Below are 23,981 nucleotides of genomic sequence, written 5' to 3'. Positions count from 1 at the left end.
TACGGAACAGTCCCGTGCTGGAGACACAGGAATGAAAAAGCAACAAACTTCTGAAACTTTTGTGCTCCAAAACAGAAGCTGATGGGAAGTGGCTTCATTATTTTTGTGAAGACACTGGGACAGATATTGATACTGTGTCCTTAACTAGTTCTGCCAGGTGAGAGAGAAACATGGAACCAATCCACTGTCTATGACATGGGAGGATGAAACTCCTTTGTACAGAGGAATGTGCACCACAGGTCAGTAAGCACGTCAGAAAATGCCTCATGTTCCTGATGAATCCATGGACAGTCAGTGAAGGAAGGTGTCATGGGTAAATGTGCTTGCAGCTGCACTCATTCTGACCTCACCCTTCTACACAGGGTTTAAATCCATTCTGGAAACTGGGCTTGCTGCTGGTTTTGGCTGAATTGGAGAAAACAGGGCAAAACATCTTTTTCAGGGATAGGATGTGTAAATACAGACACACCTCTTCCATTAAGGAAAGGCTCTGTAATGTTCTTTGTCATCATAAGCCATTCCTAAATATATAATGTATTTTAAATTGTATTTCATCAGTCTTGGAATGGCTCTGTCCTAAACCTTGTCTGGTTTGAGGCTGTATTTCCATGAAGTTGTACACAGACAGATCCATAAGCTGCATCCCCAAGAATGGATGGTATCACTTTCCACAAAAAAAAAGACACAAGTCTTGCAGAAATATGTGTTTTTCAGAAATATTTATTAAACTGTTAAAATGACTTACTGCCCAACCAAAAAAAAAAAAATTAACCAACCCAAAAAATGTCAGTGATCCTGCACTTGGCAGGCAGGATTGTTACACTCCTAACCTGCCAGCATCCTGGCCCCTTTTCTAAAAGCAGATTTTCCTTGAATATTGACAAACAATACACGACAGATCTTCAGATCTTTACAAACGCTTCCCTCTGCGCCATCCTTCCCGATGGCCCCGGGGGTGTGTGAATGCAGCATTGCAAACATGAGAACGAGTGGTTAATGCCAGCAGGTCAGGAGGAGCTATGAGGGGTTGAGGTAATGCTGCAGAGATGTGGGGAAGGCTGTCCTGCCTCCTGCAGTTGTTGGTGTTGGCTGCAGAGCTGTCCCGACAGAGCCCTGGGCTCCGCTGGACGTGCACCAGGCCTGGAGATTTCCTTTGTGCTGCACTGGCTTAGGCTGGGTCCGTGAAGCTCCATTATCCCAGCTGATTTCCAAAGGGATCTGCTTACTCAGGCCCATGTCCCTGCGTTGTTTCTGCTCGCTGCATCCCTTCTGAACGAGCCACACGACTGAACTGCGCTCGGGACAGACTCCATGGGGTCATCCACAATTTAACTGCCTGCTGTGACTGTACTGCACTTTTTGCTTTCTTATATGGAAGTGAAGACAGATCTTGGCAATTGAAGTATCATTAAATTTAGACACTTCCCCCATTTAAGAATTGCTTTTCAGAGGAGGGGAGATGTTTTAAGGATGTTACCAAAACATAACCAGGCAAAAACACATCTACCCCATACCCACGCTGGACTCTGATCACCATGTCCCATATAAGGCCACATGTCCCCCCTGCCCCGAGCTGCAGTGACACGGAGGGGGCACAGTGAACACTCTCCCTGCCTAGAACACACAGAAGGTCCATGCTGGAATGAGGCAGTTACAGCCAGGAGCAGGGCAGCACACAGCCCACCACTGCAAGGAGAGGCTTTACTGCCAGGGTTTTACTACAGATGCTGCTCACACACATTAAAAATCCACTCTTGGATCACCCTGTAATAAAAACAACTGGTCTGCACGAAGCCCTCTGGAGGCCTTTGAGAGTTCCTCCTGCACTCAGTACCTGGAGTGGCTGGAGCTTTGCTCCAGCCTGAGCTGTATTTCCTGTCCTTGGTGCCACTCCTGAGAAGAGGCTCTACAGAGCAGGTGGAGCAGCAGGGGATGTGGTGCCAACAGCAGCTCCCAGCCCCTGGCACTGAGCTGCTCATGCAGAAGCTGCCCATGGCCCTGCTGGCACGAGATCCTCCCCACGAGCAGTGGTTTCCAGCATGGACCTTCCCAGCCCACGGCCAAGGCCACAGAAGAGACACCTCCACCCTCTCCTCACACGGAGCCATGGACACATGCTCCCTCTCCCTCCTGGTCAGGCTCCTCGTGGATGTGTGGAGCAGAGGTGGGGAGTGCACTGGCTCTGGGTGTCCACAGCACTGACGCTGTGAGGTTTTAGTTTTGGAAGGACAGCCTCGGTCAGGCCCGGGGTCTCACCAGCTCAGCTGCAAAGCAGATCCAGCCCCTGGGGTCGGCTGCTGGGCTGTTGCTGGCAAGTTCAGCCCTGTAACAGGGGCTACCCAGACATCTGCCACCACCAGAGGAGCAGCTTCACACACAGAATTCATCTGCTCTGCCCACGTAGTGCTTAGTCAAGAGAAAAGGCTGGGGTCATGTCTAGGTCAGCGAAATAGTTCACGTCAGCCAGCTGAGGATATGTTTCCCTCTGAAGCTGGGCAGTCTTACCTAGACAGGAAACTGAAGTGTGACTTAATTAAAGACCTGTCTGTGGGAAAGATCTAATTCTTTTACAGCAGCTGCCTGCTACACTGTGAGGAAGTCCCTGGTAAGAAGGGAAAATATTCAAGAGTTAGGATTCCTCCCTGTAAGCAATTTGTTTTCCATTAATACTGCAGAACACAAGGCACGCTCACCTCATACATCAGCTCTTCATGCTTTAGGCACTATAAGCACAAGGGAAATGTACACTCCCTGTCCCTCTCAAGGCTACTCCAGTTATCACTGTGTCAGGTGGATTTCCAAGGGGTGACTCTGCAAGATGCCGATGCCAGCGGCACTGACAGGACACAGCAGAGCTGTGGGCTGCCACCAAGGGCATCCGGCTGTCATATCCCTCTTGAAAAAATTCCTACAGAAATAAAAAGCAAACAACCAGTAGTGTTAACAAACAGGGTAGAAGAGTCTTTGCCCTGTACTAGATATACACTGCAAACAAACTTCTAATAATGGCACAGGTCCTTTTTTTGGTTTAAAGAAGCTTGTGTTACTGTAGTTAATGCATGAACAAGATCATAGACTTGTTATTCAGCACAAAACAAGTCATCTAGAAGCTTCCATGTCCCCGTGTGTCAGCAACTGTTACTACAAAGCTGGGGTTCCCGTTTGCAGCAGTCACCAAGTGAACAGTGAGGGATCCCTTTTGGAGAGTCTGAAATAACCCCCGAGGTGTGCAAGGCAAGTAAAAGTGACGAGCTGCCGCGATGCTTTACAGAAGCTTCTTGTTACGAGACTGTCGAGATTACTGCAGCAAACCAAACACCTCAGGGGTTTAGTCACAGGTGTTGCAGGGCTTCTTGTCCTTGTTCCGTGTAGGAGTCATCTCTGTTTGAATGTGACCATTCTCCAAAAGTTTCCTGGAAGTGGACATTTTTCTGTGACGCCTGCATGCGTTTTTTATCACGAGAGAAGAAACTAAACCTTCCGGGAAGGGAGCAGTGAGGGCGGGAGGGAAAAGAAAGAACAGTGTTTACCATCCTGAAAGCACTTCAAACACCCACCCCGATACACAGCACAACAAAACACCGAGCAAAAAGCTCTGCATCTGCAGAAAATCAAGGCAGAGCGGCCTGATGGGAGTGCATGTCAGAATGTTGTTAGGGATGGAGTCATTGCAATCTCAAGCAGTTTGGCCACAGAAGCTTCAGATAAGCTCTAAATGCTGTTGACTCTACAAGGTGCAGGTATCATTTAGATGTGGGTTTCCCCTTCCCCAGCCCTCAGGTAACGAAGCCACACGATCCAGGTTAGTTTCTTGGCATAAGTAAAGTGGTATCTTTGGCATTAAATCTGTATATTTTACCACAAAGCAGAAAAAAAAAATTAAGGTTGTCACCAGGGAAGTTCACAAGATAAGAAAATAAGCCTCCACATTTTTTCCCAGTGTAGAGTTTTTGATACATAGACTTGATTCCTGCAAAAATGAATGAACAAATGCACCTATGTGCACGAGAGTTTGCAGGATGAAGGCTCTAAACAAATGCACACGAGTGTGCACGTCATTTCCTGTCACACAGCTTGGGTGCTCTAAGATAATGACGTACATGAACCAACAGCCATTTAATACACGTAAAAAATATAGCTGGAAAAAACCTTAGTATTGTTTTATTTGTTTGGGATGAAGTTATTGGATTAGGCAAATTCAGTGTTCGTTGTGGGTTCAGTACAAGAGGTGTTAGTGCAGTGTTTAGGTCTGCTGAGAAATGCAAAAGTTGTGGTTCCAGCTACCAAAGGACTGAGTTGGCTGTGGATCCCTTTGCTCTCAGTGCTGGGTGGGCTTCAGGAGGTGAAGATTGTCTTGCCTGCACTGCACCAAGTGTCACACAGCTGTGATCCAGGACAGGAACTGCTAAATGCTGCCCAGTAAGGGATCGTGCCAATAGAACCTCAGCTTTGTCGGGGGCTGGAATATTGGCCAGGGCATAAACCTGACCCTGAGTCCACGCTCACCTTCCTCAGCATTCTCCCAAATCCCACTCTCCCTTCATCCCCCTCAGCGCCACGATCCCAGCCCTCCCAGCTGCCTTGTGCAGAGCAGGGAGTTCGACCTTCCGTGTCTCTCAGTACACAGGAGGCTGGATGATAATCACTGGGAATATTAAGAATAATTACTTCTTGTTTAGAAAGGGCAATAAACCACTACACAAGTTAAATGCACATAAATAACAGTGCCAGCAGAACTTGAACTTTTGCATTTCCTGGCTTCAAATGTGCAGCCTTAATAGTGAAGTAAGTATTTTGCACTTAATTAGCCTCGTATTTTTCTAGCACCTTCATCACAGGAGCTCATGAGTTCACACACATATACTGAATATTTTCAGGGCCAGGGCCAGCTCCAGCTGATAAAAGGAGTGTTTAGTGACCGAGCCTTTCTACAGAGCACATTTGGTACTGCCTGCTCAGGGTTACTGTCTGGGAGCTCACACAAAGGACTGCTGTGTTTATACAGTCAGTTACAAAGCTCAGTAATTTTTCACTTTATCAGGAAATTAAGCGGGAGAAAAAGAAGTTTGTAAATCTCTAAAGGGTTCAGCTTTTTAAATTCCTTCTGAAACAATGAAAATTGTTATTATGGCTAGAAAATTCTCATGGAGGATATTTGGACAAAGCCTGTCTGTGTGGAGAGGAAACTGTGTCATTGCTGTAAATATAAAGATTGCTAAAGCAGCAGTTCTAATGCAAAGAGACTTTGGATTAACAATTATCAGTATGTCTTCCAGGGAGAGCCAAGAACTGGATGACAGAATTGATTATGAAGAGTTTACACTCCATTCCAAAATACATAATTAGAGACAAAATATACAGGGCATAGATAGAAAGACATGAAAGCAACAGCCTGTAATTAACAGTGGAAATTAATGTGGAAATCAGCCTCTCCATTCTGTAACTCTAACTAATGATTGTAACAAATTATTAGAAACGAGTTTCTCAAAGAGCACTGGTGAGAACTGTGAATAGCCTTGCTTAGGAAGCAGAATTTACAGATGCTGGTTAAAACTGCATATTGCACCGATTTTCCAAGGAATAATGATTGGCTTAGCATGGCAACATTAAGGCAAAAGTTGATAACATGTCAGTTTGAGGATGAGCATGGAGGACTGGGATAAGTACTGACACTGACTGGTCATTCTGATTGGCACTTTGATCCTCTGGGATCCCACTGGCAGCCAGGAGAATGCAACCAGCAGTGCTTGTTAACACGGGGTCATGCAAGAGGAAACCACAGTACCAAACATTTTAAAAAAATTCCTACAAGGGACACAAGTCTTCTTATTGGTTGCAATGTGGGATCGTCTGGAATCAATCCAGCTGCTACCATGGGCATTATGGCTGTAAAGATCCTGGTCAGGAAAGTACAGACACAGAAGAGATAAGACTGGAGCAAGGGAAAGAAAAGGCATTCCATTAAAAAGAAAAGAGGCAAACATGATACACAGGGTTACTTTGAATTACAACACAGGACACGTTACAGGGAGAGGGGGATCTGCATCACCCAAGACAGCTCTCCTCAGTGAAAAACTTGTTCAGAAAAACCAGCTATTGGAGCAGTTTCAATTGCTTTTGGATTTCTAAAAGATACCACTTTCCTGTTGTGAGGCAGCCTGCAACCTGGGTTGGATTTCATGAAGGTATGGCCACCTCTAGCAATGCAGAGCAGAGTGCACATTTTTGTTCCAAGAGACAAACAGGCACAGACACAATGAAATGAAGGTGTGTGTTAAGAAATACAAAACAGGACTCTGCTGTGACTACTGGATATTGGCACAGGGTTAGAGAGGACCAGCATTACAGTTAAAGATTCCACAAGGGTTACAGCTGATATTCTCAAGTTAAAAACCAGTATTGCAGGTGAATTCTTGAAATAACCTCTTAAGAAACTCCTTGGTTAAAGGGCCTGTGTGTCTGTTCCAAAGGAACCTGTGTTACTTCTCATGCAGAAAGATGCCAACTGCAGGCAGCTGAATGCTTTTGGGAAACCTTGCAGCTGCTCTGGCAGGAGCACTTTGGAGCTGGCTCGCAGCAAGACGGGTTCTTTGTGAGGGTTCAGCACTTCCACTGAGCATTAGCCAATCCATGCAGCGCCCAGGCTGAGAGAGCCGAGTGCTCTGTGCCCAGCCAGCCCCACACAGCCCTGCCAGCACGCCTCCATCCGTACCTGGAACACCCTCTGTCTGTCTAGGGATTCTCCTCACAGGTTCTCCCTTGTGCCAAATATTTTTTTGAACTGTGGACTAATGTCAATTAAAGATTAAGTTGAAATCACGAGAGACATTTCACTTGTGACCAAATGCAGCTCTCCCCAGCTCCCTGACTGCTGTTCTGAGATTAAAACTGAAAACAAATGGGCAAGCACTGTTGGATCATTAGCAGCAGCCAGGATTTCTATTTTTGTGCAACATGGCACATCCTGAGCTGCAGAACTGACAGACACACCAGCTTTTGTAGACTGCAAGAATAGGAAGAAAACTCCTGGCTGCTTGAGGCATGACATCAGTGACAAACAAGCACGTAGTCTTGAGGAGAAAACAAAAGGGTGTTTTCTGCTCCAAACAGAGGGAGCATTTTTAATCCTTGGATTTTTCCTCCTCAGTAAAGCCTCCTGGTTACATTATTTCAATAAAACTCTGTCATGTGATGTGGGAGAGACAAATGTTCAAGTCAGGCAGTCTGAGATGAGAACTCAGAGTTTGCCCCAAACGTGCCAACCCAGAAAAAACGCTGGTTTCTGTAGCTTCTGGTTTCCTTTCGTTATGGACTTGCAGCACTGAATCACCTGAGCACATCTTGGATGGCACAGGCTACACATCCATATGGCTCATTCCCTCAGACTCTGTTTGGTGAAGGGAAAAAGGGCACATTGCACAGGCAAGCATAAAACTTCCCTTGAGAGGGCTCCTATTTTTGTACTTCAGCTTTTTGTTTAGTCAGGAGGAAAACACTGAAAGAGAGGGAAAAGCAACCCCACTTTCCTCTGTAAAGGCACTCTGCATGCAGAGAGCAGCGCTGCAAGTTTGCATCACATCACCGGGTACAGAGTTCATGTGCCTGGTGTTCCCCAGGCAGCCAGAGGGACCCTGGAGAGGGAGAAGGGAGCTCTGGAGACACCTCACAGCAGGCAGGGACTGGGGCAGGAGGGTGTTGGGACAGGACAGACGCTACACTGGCTTCTCTGGTTTGCCCAGCAGTGACATTTCCTGACTTTTTAAAGCCCAGCTATAACTACAGTGTTCACAGCACACAGGGAGGGGAGGAGGGAAGGAAAATAAAACCCCACCAGAGAAATCCTATCCAGACAGGCTGCAAGAATGAGACAAACCTGAAAACTGTTACCATCCTTCAGATTACTCAGGTAGACAGTTTTCTATTTAATGTGATGGCTAAGTGGAGAGAGAGCAGAGTGAAACCTGGGCACAGAGCATGACATCTAAAAGAAGTAATTTCAGCTTAGGCAGAGTCAAAACTAATACCTCACCAACATCTGCTCTGCCTTACAACCTCTATTTACATTTTTATGCTGCCTTTGCTTCATCAAAGGCAGCATTTCAAATCAAACATGGAAGCTGCACAACACAAACTGTGTGAGCTGAAACCAGCCATTCCCTACAAGGGAATTAGCTTTAAAAAACTCTAAAAGAAATGTAAAAGAAACTTTACAGTGAAGATCTTGTGCGACACAGTATGAGGATGATCATCATCACCACAGTCGCAGAATGAAAACTGAAATCCAAACTCAACGTGTATTTTCTAGTTGTGTGAGAGGAAGGTTTCTCTCAGCACAGGCAGAAAGTTGCAGTCTACTGCAAATAATCAACAGTGCCCTCCTGACTTCATGGTGTTTTGGGTCAGTCCAGATCTTCCTATGGAATTTACTCTCACAGGGCTGCTGCTGTTACTAACCAAGGACTGAAGGTTGTGGACATGGGGACAGGATGGAAGAACTCTTTATATGGAAACAACTGTTCCAAAATCATTTTATGCAGTTTAAAAAGTTAAGCTTCTGGTATCACAAAAATCCAAAGAGTTGCTATGAGATTAGAAGACTTAATTTGGAATAAATAAATGTACAGGAGGGAGTTTCAAGAGAGAAAAGGACTGGCCAACAGAGTGATTTTATAATTAAGTGATGCTCTAGTAACAGCACATCTCTGGCAGTAAGCTTTGGTTCCAACAGCAGCACTAATGTTTCAGAAAAAGGTGGGGTTCTTTTAGCCAAGCAAGTGCCCATCCTCTCAGCAGCAAATTTGCTCAGCAAACAGAAGGGTTTTGTGCTGCCCACATAGTGCAAGTCAGGGTCTAAAGGCTTCAGTCAACAGGGAAATGGGCACAGTGAGGTCATGGGAAAATCATAATCCAAGACTTAAAGTTGTCCCAGATCTAGGCAAAAGTTTTGGCCAAAACCAACTGTTGTTTCACATCAGCCAAGCGCTCATTCAGTGTCTCTCTCATATACAGTAGGAATGTGGTTATCTGAATTTTTCAAGTCTTTAAAATTGTCCTATGCATAAGAAACATTCGGTATTGACAGACTATACCCTGTATGCTTAGTAAATATGCTACTTACAGTCGTTTGATTCCAGATTCAGGCTGAGTTGAGGGTTTTGGCTGAATTATGGGTGTCGGCTGTGGGGATCTAGTTTCTTCTTCCATTTCCTCACTTGAAAGAAAGAAAAGATAATTAATGTTCTCCTCCCAAGCCATAGAAGCACTTTGAGATCTACAATCCAATCTGAGGTAGCGCTGTTGATGAAGGAATGCAAAAAGATTTGTTCAAAACCCATTCAAATCAATTGAAGATTTTTTATCAACCGAGGATCAGCAGCAAGAACTGGGTCTCCATTAAATATTTTCTTTGCATTGTGACAAGGAGAGGGAGAAGAGGAATGGATTAAATAAAAGGTCTAGAGTTTTCATTTTAGACCCACTCCTATCCTCATTTTTGAAGTTCAAATGTATTAAATGTTTGTAATCTTTCTAGGATTCAGGGCAGACCTGGGAGTTAGGGAAGGACAAGTTTGAGGTACGGGGTTCCAACTGAGGCTGCATTCTTGCAGTCTCTGCACAAGCCTTTGCAGAAACACGAACTTGGACACATTTATTGTTTCTACACCTGCCCTGTGGCTCCCTGAGTATATCATCCAACAGGAGAGGAGATGTAACCCACCTTTTGTAATATAAAAGCTCCTCTTGAAGCAAAAACACTCTAGATTTCAGTTCATTCCTCTCGTGAAGGACATCCCGGAGCTCCTGCAGGGTGAATCTTGGGCGATTGGGATCTTTTAAGTCCATTGCCATCTTTTCTGACTCAGAGAGACAATCATCATTGTTTGGTTCTGCCTAGGGAGTGAAATGTGGGCTTTAAATTCACTGTCCAATTCAAATGTCCACCTTTTGATAAGTCAGCTTTAGGAATTCATACTTTTAACAAATAGAGTAAATCAAACATCAGGTTTTTTATCTAAACACTGGAAAAATGGCATGGCAAAGGTCATACAGTTCCTTCCAGTTCCTCCCACAAAGAAGTGTCTTCTTCTAATGTAAACATACAATGATGAAAAATCACAAGGTTCTGGGAAGGGTACTTGGAACTGAGATTCTGAAAAGCAGCTCCAAGCCTTAAGAGGTCTGCAGGATTTATAACAATACAGATAAATGCAGGACACTCTGTTCCAGGAAAATACATTTGAAATGTAGCAAAGTCCATTTGAAATGTGATGTTTTTTGCAAGGACTGATAAAGGCCAGCACATGAAATCAGAGCTGCCAGCAGCCAGGTCAGCCTCTCACCCTCATGGGAGGATGCAGAGAGCAGAGTCTCAGAGCTCCTGTGTGGCAGTGACAGCTTGCTGGGATACAAGCTGGAAATTTGAGGAGTTGAGAAGTGAAATTCCTACACAGTCCATTTTTTGTAATCCTGACTCTACCCTCTTCTAAGCTCCTGTGTTTGTGAAACGGTTTTGCAATACACTGATCCATGGTTTCAGGCTGAACTTGGCTAAGGCTGGTGCAAGGTGAATTTCGGGTAAATTTCAGTGCCTGTCCTGCAGGGATGAGGCAGAAAAGTGATGCTCACTTGGGCACAGTTTGATCACCCTTTTCATCCAAACACATTCCTTTGCACAAACTACATGAAATAAAGATTCATTCAACCTAACAAGAGGTTCAAAGGAAAATACCCAAGCACTTTTCCTCCTCTTCACCCCCTAGGTACAGGTCTGAGCTGGTGTCTCTTCTTTTGGCTGTATATTTGTCCCATATCTCTGCCCTAAGAAGCTATTTTTGCTAGATTTGGCTCAAATCAGCAAAGACTGAGCAGCCTGTACCCGATGCAAATGCCCTTGACTGTGGCCAACAAGCAATGTCCATTCTGGAGCATGCAGCTATTCCAGCTTTCTGCCTGCCACTGCAATTCCTGTGTGAGCAGTGTCCTGGCAGAGGGAGCAGGGACGGCTCTCATTAGAAGAGGTGCCGCTGCCATGGAACTGATGAGTTAGAGAGAGGTGAAGAATGCATCCTTTCTCTGCAGACACTGAGGACACTTTCACTCCTGCTGGCTCCAGGCCTGGGCTCCCCAGCCCTGTTTACAAAGCTGGGTGTCCTGGCTGAATTAACAGCAATGAAATAATCCTTTTCATTATTAATACAGAGCTTGCCCAACTCAGCAGTGACATGTTAACACAACACTGGCTGTCACATTCCCAGGGGACCAAGGTACCCCGTCAGCACTTGTCTCTGCTTTTTGATGTGTATTCCTGCCTGTTGCCAGTGAAATGGATGTTTCACTGGATGCTTCACTCTCTGCTGCAGTCTGTCAGGCATTTACACCATGGAGCTCTTACCAAGGCATCAAGCTGAACAGCTCTGTGAGATAGAGCTTCTCTAAGTTCTTAAATATCATGGCACCCCTTATTGCATTTCCTACTCTGCTAAGAGCATCATTAGGAGAGGGAAATGCAGTACATTTGCTTCAGGAATAAAAAAGTAATGTCACAGGCACAAAGGAAAATACTAGGAACCATAAAGAGGACTAAGGGATCAACAGATCAGTGCATCTTTTTCTCAGGAAGCTGCCCTCAAATTTGCATCCCTGCTGCTCTGATCTCAGCCCAGCTCCATTTGCAGACTGTCACTTTGCCTGTTCTGCAAGAACCTGGCTCTGCCAGCAGGAATGTTTGCTTTTCATGAACATCTGTGCTCACAACACTTCACTGCACAAATTCTAATAGGAAGCAAAAGCAGAAATAAGGCCAAAGTTAGTTCCTCTAAAAAGTGCCTTGAAATATTTATATGTTGATTTGGTAGCACTTAACCAGCTTAATCCTGACTGTGCCATCAGAACTGCAGGGACCAGGTGTGCAGAGCTCTGCCCCAACTCAGGGACCACTTTGGGCAGTTTCTGTTCCACTGTGGTTCAGCTGCCACCATCACCCCTGTGCACCCCTGTGACCCAGGGTGCTGGCCTTGAATATTTGCAGATCTGGCAAAGCTGAAGCTACTGTTGGCTGTTTGTCTTTGGAAAACCCAGTCCAAGGAATTGGTTTGTTTTCCTTTGGGGGAAAGGGTAGGTGTGTACAAAGAAAATGAAGCAAACTCGCTACCACAACTCTGCCAAAACACAAAGAGGTACTTGGTATGAAGTCAAAAGCTTTTTAAAAAGCTGTTTAAAAAGTGATCCAAAGTGCCTCTTACCTTTACTTCCTCCCCATTTTGGCTGGCCTGGCTGTCCTCACCCTGCAGCTTTTCTCTGAGCTTCCCCAGCTCTGCTCTCAGGTTGCCCATCTCCTGCTCCTTGGTTTGCAGATACGCTTCCAGCTCCACCTTCTGCTCGATCAGTGCCTTCCCCTGGGCCTCAACCACCGTGATCCGGTGCCGCAGGTCGTGGTTAATTTTCATCAACCTGTTCTGCTGCTGCTGAAGCTGCAAAACATCCATGCAAGAGCTCAGTGTCCATTCAGCCATGAGCCATCATGGCCCAGTCCCAAACATCATCTTGAAGTAGTGGGTTCCTGTTGCATTTCATCTGAACAATTCCCCCCCTCTCCTCACCCCCAGATTAGTTTTTCTAATATCTAATTATCTAGTACAGTTTCAGTCACCCAAATTTAATTGATTTCTAGAGTAAATTCCCCTAGCACAGGGAGTTTTTCAGATAAAAGCAAATCCATCACTTCTGATATTAATTCAAGGATAGGATGGCTTACGGGATTCTGAATCAAATCTTAACCCAGGGGAGAAGAAAGACAAGACAGAGGAATCCTCAGAGTTCAGTTTATAAGTACTTTGTTTTGAGCTCCAGGGCTCTCTCCTAAGGCAGGATGTGACCTGCTGGGTGTGTATGGACAGCCCCAACTCGAAATGCGGCAGCACCTGCCAGAGGCACTTGGGCAGAGCAGACATCACTTAGGCCTGGCCTTACTAGCACCAGGAAAGTCCCATGGCCTAAGGACATGAGGCTGTGTGAGGAATGGGAAGCAAAATATGGGTAAGGAGGTCATTCCACAGAAAGTGCCAAATCTCATGTCATGCCCGGAGTCACAGTGGAGTCCGTGACTCATCTGAACAGGCCTGGGCTGAGCAGTGCCCTTCTCATGCAGAGATGATCCACACTGCGTCCCTGGTGTGGGACTGCACTGGAGCCTGACCGTTCTGGACACTCTGCAGCTCTGCTGGACACTTCAGTTGCAGGACTATTAATCCAGCGCTATTTATATTTTCTATATTAACTTCAAACTCAAAACCAGGCTATGGAGGTGTGGGTGAGAAAGAAGAGAAATAGGAAGACCCAGAACCACTTACAGCCTCTACATCCTCATTTTTAAGTCCGAGTTCCCGGTCCTTTGCCCTGATTTCATCCCTCTGTTTATCTACCACTTCCTTCAGCTTCTTCATGACTTGCCGCTCTCTCTCTGACATCCCTGGTTAAAAAAAGAACACAGAACACAAACTAAGGACAGTCAGGAGCTGCTGAGGCTGAGAACAATAACAATGAGAAATATTTAAGTAGCCTCTGGAAGTTGCCTGCTGGTAGAATGACAGAGATGCTTTGGAGGTTACCTCAAGGGTAACAGAGAGCACTGATGACAGAATCCACTCCATAAAGCCACTGCAAAGAGACTCCTTAAAAAAGGAACTGACAGCCCTCAGAAACATTTATAACAGTGAGTGACACTGCTGCATCTTGCTGCCTTAGTAGTTTTACATCAATGTTCACACCGTGCCCCAGGGAGCTTGGTTATCTGTGTGATTATCTCTGGAATCAGCTGGCCAAGGCCTTGTGAAAATTGTAAAAAAGATGGTCTGGATCTTCAGTAAGATGTAAACAACAAATCACTGTTGTGGATTGCATCTGGATCCAAACCAGCTGAGAAGATTCATTTTTAGTTGAAATCCAGTTTTTGAACTAGACTGATTTTTAGTTGAATTCCAGTTTTGTGTTTGAAAAGAAGATGAAACAGGACCTTCAGAGGGTACCCCCACCCTGAATGCAGAACCAAAGTTTAGTCTGAATTATGGTCACATATTTTCTCCTCATTTTTCCCCACCCTTTTCCCATCCTTATTGTGTGGTAATTCATATTTAGAGTAACTGCACTTGAGGGAAGAATACTCGATAGCATTTCACTGGTGAGAGGAGTTTGGAACATTGCCAAGAATCCAAGACCGATCTTGTCTGAAAATAAAGAAAGGGTTAAATTAACCTTAAATCTGACCAATTAATCATTAGGAAATGTCATGAACCACAGGAAGCATTCTTCTTTGCCATTACAGAGATAACTTGGATCTGGCACTGCAGTGATGGACTCGTGAGAGCAGACACAGAGCAGAGGTTTCACCGTGGTGAGATGATGAATCTCCTGCCCTGAGCTTCCCTGAGACTGGCACAGAGATGTGCAGTTTGAGGGTCCTGAGCTATCACATGAAACCACATTGCACAGCAGCCTTGAAGATGAAAACCCTGCAACCAGGGCAGTGTGTGGCTCCCCTGGCCAAAGCCCAGCCCAAGCAGGAGCTCAAATCCAGGGTCTGCTGCTGACTCTATTCATTTTGGCAAAGTACTTTGTTATGTGGGTCTTCAGCTTCTTCCATTTACGAACTGCAAGTGGTGCTAATTCACTCCCCACTCTGGGCTGGCTGGAAAGCTGCTTCCTTTTCAATATATTAAAGCAGCTCCCACATCAGAAATATTCTCTGTATGCATCAAATGTATCCAGCCAGGAAAGACTCCACTTTCTAACATCAGCTCAGACTTCCTGGTTTTGTTCTTCCCTCATCAGAGAAATCCAGAGTTGTTGCCACAAGTGAAATTAGCTGCATGTCTGTAGGAACTCCAGCTCACAGGTCAGCTACAGAATGAAATGATGGATAACAGAGTAGAGCAGGACAAAGCTCAGAGAAGGAAAGGGAGTAACTGGTGGATGTGCACTCCTGCAGCAGCTGTGGACTCCCATGCAGGGAGTGGACCAGGGCAAACAGGGGAAGAGCAGCTCCAGTCCTCAGTGCTAAAGGACCAGAGCTGTGGTACTGCAGAGAACAGGGAACTGCTCTGCTGGGAAAAGGACAGGAATTTGGTTCACAGGACGCGTTCCTGTCAAACCCCAGAAAAGAACTGTCAGTGACATGGTGTTCACAATCTAGGGTTACGTTCTCACCCCTTTTAATTCTGTGGTACATTTGCCTGCTCTATTTCTGGACCCTGGTTTTTATCAGCTCTATGCTGCTCTGGGTTGTAGTTTTTCACAGGATAATTTTCATTCTTTGCTGTGGTACCAGCTCATACCCACCAGGGAGAACAAGTGTCACAAACACAAACTGCTGCTTAACTGTTCTAAAAGATCCACATTCCTCTCTCACAACACAGGTCTGGTTCTTCTCTGCACCCACAAACCTCACTGCAGCTTCCTGGATCCACTCACTGCAGCCAGCCTTGGGGCTGGGGCCTGAAACATCGGCTGTATTTAAAACCAAAAGGATCTAAAACTTTGCCTTGAAGTAGAGGGACTGCAGTGAAACTTCAGACTGATGGTGTCACCCAGAAGGAGGTAGTGAATGCAGCTGTATCCATTAGTACTTGTGAGATGCTTTGAGATCTCTAGATAGCAGGTGCTATTTAAAGAAAAAATACCATTCAATGCTGACTACTTTTCCTCCCACTGTGCTAATTTTTTTCACTAACATTTGGTGAACCTAAAAGGCTTCAATTGTGTGCACAGATCACTACAATTTTTATTTCAGGAAGTGGGGGGGGAAGGAAAGGTGGGGAGTTTAGTGAAACAGCCACATCTCCTTCCATTTCCTCAGGCACTGGGAAGAGGAGAGGGAAATCACTAAGTGCCCTAAATGTAAAATAATTATCTCTAAATGGTTCAAACTCTAATAAATGCAAGATCTTAAATGGCACACCCAGCCAGCTTCCCCAGGCACATCCTATGAGCAGCTTCCTGTGGTTTGCTGTGATCCTGGCATTGTCCCAGCAAGAGAATGGAAAGCAGCTGGAGGGGAGGACACCGAAAAAAGAAAGAAATTAAACTGGAAAAAAAAAAAAAAGAAGAAGAACAAAAAGAACATTCTTTATGTTCAGTGATCTGTTCAGTGCTGTGTCCATACAACATCTGTCACTACAGGCCAAGTGCCAGGCAGAGCCTGTGGCACTGCACCATTACCTAAATGCTCAGAACAAGTTCAATGCCCCTTTTGAAGGGAACTGTAGGTCCTGCAGCACAGGAGGGTCACACAGGTGCTGCCACCCTGCTGCCTGTCCCTTACCACAGCCAGGCTGGGACAGCAGCTCCCCTGCAGTGGCACAGCAGCCTGCTCGTCCTGTTTGACACACTTGGGTCAAGGTTGCATGTGGCATTTTCCTGGGATATTCCAATCAGTCAGCACCGTCAAGTTCCAAGCAGTGCTCCATCTGGGCTTGGGAGGATCACTTTAATGGGTGTTACAGGCTCATCTTTAACCCCTCCCTTGTGTTTTGAGTTCTGCTGTCACAGGAACCCTGCTCGGCTCAGACTGCACAGAACGCTCCTGTTTGCACAGGACTGCCTCTGCCTCACCCACAAACACTTCATCACACTCAAGCGAGGCTCTGAGAATTAACTGGCAGGATTGACTTTCGAGGCCTTGCACACCCAGAGCAGTGGCCTCTGTTGCCTGTGTAAAATAAGCCCTCTCACCATGTGGTGAGTAAGCAGTGAGCTGCTGATCCCCGGGGCCAGCGCTGAGGGGAGATGTGAGCACAGTGCTAAACCATGCTCAGCTAGGAGCACTGGAGTCTGCTCAAAATTAGTCCAGCTAGCACAGGATTGAGCTTGACATGCTGCCTCTTTGGACTCTACATCAGACCAAAGACAGAGACTGAAAAAGAGCAGCAGAACTGCTTTCTGACACTATCCAAACAAGTCACTCGAGGCAAATCTATCCCTGCTCATTAATGACAATATGTCCTGAAAGAAAAACAGTCAGGTTTGATATAATAGAGCCAAATAATTAAATGGGGTTGATATAAATTAAAAGATTTCATTTAAACTGAATATTTTGGCCAAAGAATATCAGTGATCTCGGAATCTAAGCTCTGGAATGGGCTTATGGGTTTTTGTTTGTGTTGTCATACATGGGTAGACACAGTAAAAATAACAAGAAAAGCACGTCTGGCATTTGCTTGGCTGGCTGGATGTGAAGAGTATGGCTATATTTAAATGCAAGCACATGAGCTGCAGTGAGCTAGATAGCCACTGGAAGGGAAAAAAGAAGGGGGAAAAAAAGAAAGAAAACAAAGGGGAAGCTGGTTCTTTATAACACAATGTCAGTGTTCATGGTCCATGACTCATTGCTGCCATTCTGAATTTTGCATGGAGTTTGTCAGCCTGATCTTGAGCTACTTCTTTGCCACTAATTGACTCCTAATTTGAAAGCACTGCATTTGTTTTAAAAGGTACCTTGAGAGGTTTAACAATTTTTGCTTTTTGAAGGTTTCATTATGCTCTTCCCCAGTGCAAGTGAGCATCACGGAGCCTTAGGGAGAGAGTAAGTGCAACTTCCACAGTGCTGGACAGAGTTTCATCCACCTCCAGCAAAGTGAGAACCCAAACAAGAGATAGACCAAAAGGTTTATCTAGACTTTACTTCCAGAGATGCTTCTCAGCCAAACAAAAAGTTGGTTTTCTTTCCCTCATTCCTCTACCTCTTAGCATGTCTTCAGTGTCATCATGTATTCAGAGATTTTCTATTTATGTAAAAATAAAATAAACAAGACTTCAAAACCCAGATCTGAATTAATCTACAGGGAAAAACCACACCAGAATATCCAGTCAAAGTATTTTGATAAAGTATTGCTTTTTGTAACAAAGCAAGGACTGAATTTGAAGTAGCAAACTTGCCTTCATGCTTCTGAAATTCCTCTTCTGTGAAATTAATGTCTTTGTGAGACAAGTTTGTCATCAGTTGTTTATTCTCCTCCTGCAGCTGTGCAATTTGGGTAAGAAGATCCTGTGCTTCCCCTCTCCAGACATCCTCCACCAGTTCTAATTCCTATAGGGTAGATCAGGACAACACATTTATATTTTAAAACATGTTAAGAGTCTTTGACTGGACAACTTACAGATCAAACTAGTAATAATCCTACTGATTCTTATGGAAAACAATTAAATGAGACTACTTTGAGTTTCTTAGAAGACATCTGCTTTTCTAATGCCACCACCAGGAAACCAGCCACCACAGTCCCCTTTGCTACTTGCTGAATGCAGCAAAGTTGTTGAATATTGAATGTACCTGAGGGGATCATTCCTGATGCAAAGCAAGTTACCCAAAGGATGGCTCCTTGTACCCTGCTGTGCTGTGAGGACCAGGTTAAGGGGCTTGTGTTGGACAAATAACCAAACACCAGCACCAATTCGCTCCAGCACCCCAGGAGGCAACTGCAAAGCTGCTAGAGAACCCCCAGACCATCCCACAGCAGGGCCAGGAACTCAGGGGTGGACATGCTCCTTCTGACAGAACAGCCTGGTCTAAATTCCTGTTATGAAACACAAGTGTAAACTGATGAGTGTGTGATCCAGTGCAGCAAAGGCAGAGCTCCTGGTGCACACGATGAACACAAGTGCTGCTTCCTATGTAAATCGTTCTGCTGGAATGTCCTGAGTGGTGTCTGTGTTAGTGCAGCCAGGCCAGCCAAAACAGCTCCCATTTGTCGGGACACTCTGTGTCAAGAGCAGCTGTCACCAATCCTCATGGAGGTCAAGTCAGGACAAAAAGTAAAAAGTCCTTAAGGAAAACAGTTGTATTTAGAACCTTGCTTGTTCCAAAATCCTCTCTGTACATCTCACTTCTGCAGTGGGGGGCATTCCCTGCTCCATTTTCACTTATGTTCTTCAGACAAAAAGCTGCATGCAAATCCCTGGAGCCAGGCTGAGTCACTGCTGACTTTCACATCCATCCACATGCCCAGTTCCTACCTAACAACAAAACACATTCGCACAACAACCCAGCCAAGCACAGCTCGAGGCTAAAATAAGCTCTGCTGAGAGATTAAAGGATAGCTCTCTGCTTTGAATATATGCTCTGATAATGGGAAGTCATATTCCTGATGACTTTTGGGTCCAAATGGCATTTTAGTCCAGCATTTATTACCCTATTGCTGCTAAAAGTGTTGCAGAAAACATTAGGTGGCAAAGAATAATAAATAGCAAAGGTGTGGTAAGCTACACAGACAACTATTAAAAAGGAAAGAAAATCTCATCAATCACCTATTTTACTTGAAACTCTTTATCTTGAGAGAAAAGTAAATCTGTAATGAAATGGATATTTCCAAAAACCTGGACTATTTACAGTCATGCTGCCTGTTACAACTCTGTAGCTAAAATAGCAGTGACCTATTTTAGCAATAAACCAGCACATTCATCACTTACAAGCATATTGATAAAACAAAAATAGAATGCTCACAAACCCCCAAACAATCCAACTTATATGTGGCTACACTGTAAACACACAACCATCCCAAGGTTTGCCTTGGCAAACTTTGTCATTTATTGCTATTGAAGAGCCCAATGAATTGGAGCAGAAATTAACTTCTGAATCCTCATTAGTGGAAGTACCAGACAGGGAGGCACATCCACGGGCCAGGCAGTGCCAGCCAGCTCAGGAAGCCCCAGGCAGTGGATGCTGAGCCAGGTTTACAAGCAAAACAGATTCACACATAAAGTTTAAGTGCTGAAATTCTCATAAACTGATGCTTTCAAGAACCACTAAAAGCTTTTCTGGGTGTTTCTGGGAGGGTTTGAGGTCAAAATCTGTTTCTCAGTATCTGATTTTTTCTGCTTATCAGCACCTGTCCTGTGAAAGAGTCTTCAGACCCTCACATTGGAACAGGGAAGGTGAGACACGACAGTTCTGTAGGGACCTGGTGCACTGGGAACCAGCTTGATTAAAAAAAAAAAAAATAAAAGGTATGTATCATGCAGTTTATTTTCCTGTTTAGACTGAATAAATTGTTTATACACTCCCTGAGCCGCTTCATGACCCTCAGAGAAGCTGACAGAGCAGAGGTGGTTGACTGGCAGGGAGATCAACTGACCTGTTTAGGAAACTTTTTAACACTTATAAGAACTTCAGAAACATCTCCACAGAACAACTTGTACAATGACACTGGGTCAGTTCAGTATCTGCTTCACCCACAGCCTTTGGTAAATATCCAACATATTTGTATTTGTTCTCTAGACCTTTTTTCATACTCTTGAGACTTATCAAGGCTTTGTACATTAAAGGTCTTTTACTTTTCTTTTTGGAGACATTGCTCTGAGACTTCCTCTGCAAAATGTTTCAGGGTTTATCCTGGATTTTCCATATGCTAAGTGAAAGTCCTTTAGCTGACTGTTTTTAAAATATAAAACTGGGATTTATCCAGTTAAGCCAAATCTTGAAGTTTGGGTTCTCTCTTCCAGAATCTCCTGTCTCCTATTTATCCTGATTCTCTGTGTGGAATCAGGGATGGCATGAGGCAGCAGTGATGATTTAGCACAGTCATCTGCCAGAAGAACCATTTCTTCTATCAGTTATCTGGATGGTTTAAAGAGTGCATCTGCCACTTTTACTGCAGTAACTGGAGCCTGCTGTCGTGCCATAAGAGGCTAACAGGGTATGGGAAATGCTCTCTGCCTTGGGCTTTAATGGGAGTGGGGTCAGGGAAAGCTATGACCAACCCAAAACAAGCCAAGGGACATCCTGCCATCCGAGGATGGAGCAGCAATCTGGCAGAGTGCTCTTCCCTACTCTTCAGCTCTAACTCTGCTTTGAAATCACTTGGTTCTCCATCTCACTCCTATGACTGGTCTAACCCGAAGTCTGTTCCAGGAAAACTAGACTGCTAAATCATTCCCAGCTCCGAAGAGGAAAGTGTATTCTTGTCAGTGACCTTTCCTGGCCTAGCAGGAAGCAGCACTATCCTCTCCTCAGGAGAGGGGATGGAGCAGGAGTCCTAACCGGCCGGACACAGGGCAAGGAAATGCAGTGACTGGGGAAGGGGTGGAGAAAGGGAAGGAGGGAGGAAACTTCCAGGAGGGAAGGAAACAAAAAACAACAACACGCCCAAAGCCTCAGAGACGCTAAGGCAGCATCCGCGCAGAGCCCGTGAGCCCGCCCGGGCTGTACCGCACGCGTGCCCCGCCCGCTCCCACGGCTCCGCGGCATCCCGGCCCGCACACCGGCGTCACTCTTTGTTTTCCCGGTGGCGGCGGGGGGAGAACGGCGGCGGGGGAGCCGGAGCCCGACTTCCCCCAGAGCGGCTGCGGCAGGCGGGGGCAGCCCTGCCCCGCCGCGTCCCCCCGGTCCCCGCCCGCACCTTCTGGTGCTTCCTCTCCTTCTCGATGCGGTCCATCCTCTCCAGGCGCAGGCGGTCGAGCTCCAGGCGCAGCTCCTCCATCTCGGGGTTGATGTGGTTGCGGCTCACCAGCACCTCCAGGATCTCCAGCACCCGCACCACCTTGGGCATGAGGCGGGCGATGGCCTCGCAGCCGTGCTGATCGATCACCCGCTCAAACTCCTGCCCCACGGCCGAGGCAATGTCGTACACGTCCATGACCGTCAGCTCCGCCGCGTTCTTCTCCAGGGCGGGCGGCGCCCCGCCGCCGCCGCCGTCCATGGCTCGCCCGGCCCCGCGGCGCCCGCATAGGCGGCGGCGGGGCGCGCTCCGGGCGGGGCGGTCCCCGTGCAGCCGCTCCCGCTGCCCCGCGGCCCCCGGCAACTCCCGCGAACTCCGGGCGGCTCGGCCGGGGGTGTTTAAACTTGGCCGGGCGGTGCTGGGGGAGCGGCGGAGGGAGGCGGGCGCGGCGTCCCCGCCACCGGCGCCCCGCCGCCCGCGGCCAATGCCCGGCGCAGGGCGGGCCGGGGGCGGCCCCGCGCATGCCCGCGGCCCCCGCGCCTCCCGGGGCCGTCCCCGGCCGGAGCAGTCGCGGTGGAAGCCGTGCTCCGCGGGGCTTCGCTTGCGGTGGGGAGAGGAGCATCGCCGAGCGCGGGTGCGCTTCGCTCGGTGCTTGCGCCGAGCGTCAGCGGGAGGGCTCTCGGGGAGAGCCTCGTCCGGGGAGGAGAGCCGCGAGTCTGAGCGGGCAGAGCTCCAACCCGCCCGTGTTCGGGGTTCGGGTCCCACGCAGACGATGGAGCGGGTTCGCAGCGGGGGCAGCGTGTGTCCCTGGTACCCAGCAGCGAGCGCGGTGGCCAGAGCCGTCATGTCCGGAGCGGGATGGACGGGGGGTGGTGTTCCCCTGCTCCCGAGGAGGACGGAGGAGGATGACGGTGTCTGCAGGCGCGTGGAAGGGGTGAACAAGCCGTTTGCAGCACGGCAAGGGGCTCACACATCGGCGTTAGGGGTTTTAGGCTCTTCTCTGCAAGAGCACAGGGGTGAACAAGCCGTTTGCAGCACGGCAAGGGGCTCACACATCGGCGTTAGGGGTTTTAGGCTCTTCTCTACAAGAGCACAGTCTTTACTGAGCACGTGTTCAGAGGATCAGTGGAGATTTTACACATACAAGCAGCTTGCTGGCATGGATCCACTTAACAGAGGAATTTTAATGAAACTGAAGTGCATTTTTCTCGTCAGGTTTTTCAGTATTTTTGCTTTCAGGGGTGACTGTGAAAGTTTGAATGTTTTTACTTCCATAGTGTTTAGGAAGAGATGCTCCAGATGAGTCTGTACAGATAAGTTAAATGTACCTGGAAATAATTTTAGGTCCCAGTCCTGCCATTTGCTCAATGCAGAGTAGGAAGAATGCATTTTATTTTGGACAAGATGTGGTGAGTAATATCAAACACTGGAACTAGTCAGGAGAAAGACCAGTGGGGCTGCAAAAGCCAAGCCTGGAATGACTTGACACATGCTGCATGTTTTGAATCCAGCATTAATTGTCTGCTTTTGGCAGATGCAAAACGCTAGCACGGGTGAATGGGAGGGATGAACGATGAGAAATGTAACACCCAGAAATGCAACACTGTGACAGCCAGACCCGCTTTTTCCTGCAATTCTGTCACGACCTCGTTCTGCCACAAGGTACAAAATATTGATCTTCCTCACGCCCTGCAGTAGGTACCAGGGCAGCCAGGAGGGGAGCAATCAGTCCCCAAATACCGGAGCCTGGCAATCGATTGCCTAAGTTAGAGCATTAACTCAGTGACAGTGTATATCTGTACATTGCTCATGAAACTCGTTCCCATAGCGGAACACCACAGGATATTGCACAAAGTTCCAGGGAGAGCGGGAGGAAGAATAAGGGTGCAGTCATCCTTTCCTGGCAGAGGTGCTTACGAACACGAGGAGGAGAAGCAGCCTGAGCAGAATGTTTGGAGAACACTCTGCAGAACCTCCAGGGAGCAGCTATGCTGTGAAATCATCCTTCTGCCCAAGTTAGAGATGAGAAAAAGAGTTTTTGCCACAAGATTTTGGTACTACACGAGTTCCCGTTGTCCTGTTCAAGTGTGGGTAGAGGAAAAGTAAACAGTGTTGGGAACACGTGGGGAAAGACTAAAACTACAGCGGAGAAAGGTGAAAAACCGGCACAGTTTGTGGCACGGGAAGCAGCAGGTTTGATGTTGGCCTGATCCAAACTCTTGGAAGATGACTTGGCAGGAAAAGTCTCTTATCCAGCCAGGGACGTGACCTGCAGCTCCTCAGGCTCAGCTTGTCTTGCGGAGTTTTGCGCACACTTGTGCACACCCTGTGCGTGCAGTGACACAGCAGCTCTGGCTCACACCTGGAGCTGGAGAGGGAGAGCGGAACGCAGCGATGTCAATCTGCCATTTGTCCAGATAAACGTGTCTGGCTGTCACCAATAAGCTTTTGTTTACTGGCAAAAGCAACGCACAAATGTTTCACTGCAAAGCCAGATTGTGTTAGTCTTCAACTCTTCCCCACACCATTAAAACAGCTAGTTATGAAACAGGCTGCCTT

The 23,981-nt window shown here is 46.7% G+C and overlaps 2 protein-coding genes across 4 annotated transcripts in view; one reads left to right on the top strand and one right to left on the bottom strand.

Annotated features, from left to right (window-relative positions):
- The window catches only part of GTF2H3 (general transcription factor IIH subunit 3), a 111,663-nt gene that overhangs the window by 62,655 nt on the left and 25,027 nt on the right, over positions 1-23,981 (top strand). The window lies entirely within an intron of this gene.
- On the bottom strand, positions 707-21,974 carry RILPL1 (Rab interacting lysosomal protein like 1). 3 transcript variants are annotated; one of them, XM_068208392.1, is made up of 8 exons: positions 21,384-21,974; positions 17,929-18,079; positions 13,350-13,468; positions 12,243-12,470; positions 9,719-9,891; positions 9,119-9,211; positions 5,810-5,897; positions 707-3,477 (listed from the first exon to the last, which is right to left on the bottom strand). In XM_068208392.1, the coding sequence occupies exons 1-8, from the start codon at positions 21,681-21,683 to the stop codon at positions 3,472-3,474; spliced, it is 1,158 nt and encodes a 385-aa protein (XP_068064493.1). In that variant the 5' UTR covers positions 21,684-21,974; the 3' UTR covers positions 707-3,471. The 3 variants fall into 3 exon arrangements, with proteins under 3 accessions (XP_068064493.1, XP_068064492.1, XP_068064494.1); XM_068208391.1 differs by lacking the exon at positions 5,810-5,897 and having other exon boundaries at positions 21,384-21,851; XM_068208393.1 differs by lacking the exons at positions 707-3,477; positions 5,810-5,897 and adding an exon at positions 5,919-6,788.

The sequence above is a fragment of the Anomalospiza imberbis genome, chromosome 18 (assembly GCF_031753505.1).
Source record: "Anomalospiza imberbis isolate Cuckoo-Finch-1a 21T00152 chromosome 18, ASM3175350v1, whole genome shotgun sequence".
In the NCBI taxonomy this organism is placed as follows: domain Eukaryota; kingdom Metazoa; phylum Chordata; class Aves; order Passeriformes; family Viduidae; genus Anomalospiza; species Anomalospiza imberbis.
The sequence above is the reverse complement of the archived record's forward strand: the minus strand, read 5'-3'. Positions and strand labels throughout refer to the sequence as shown.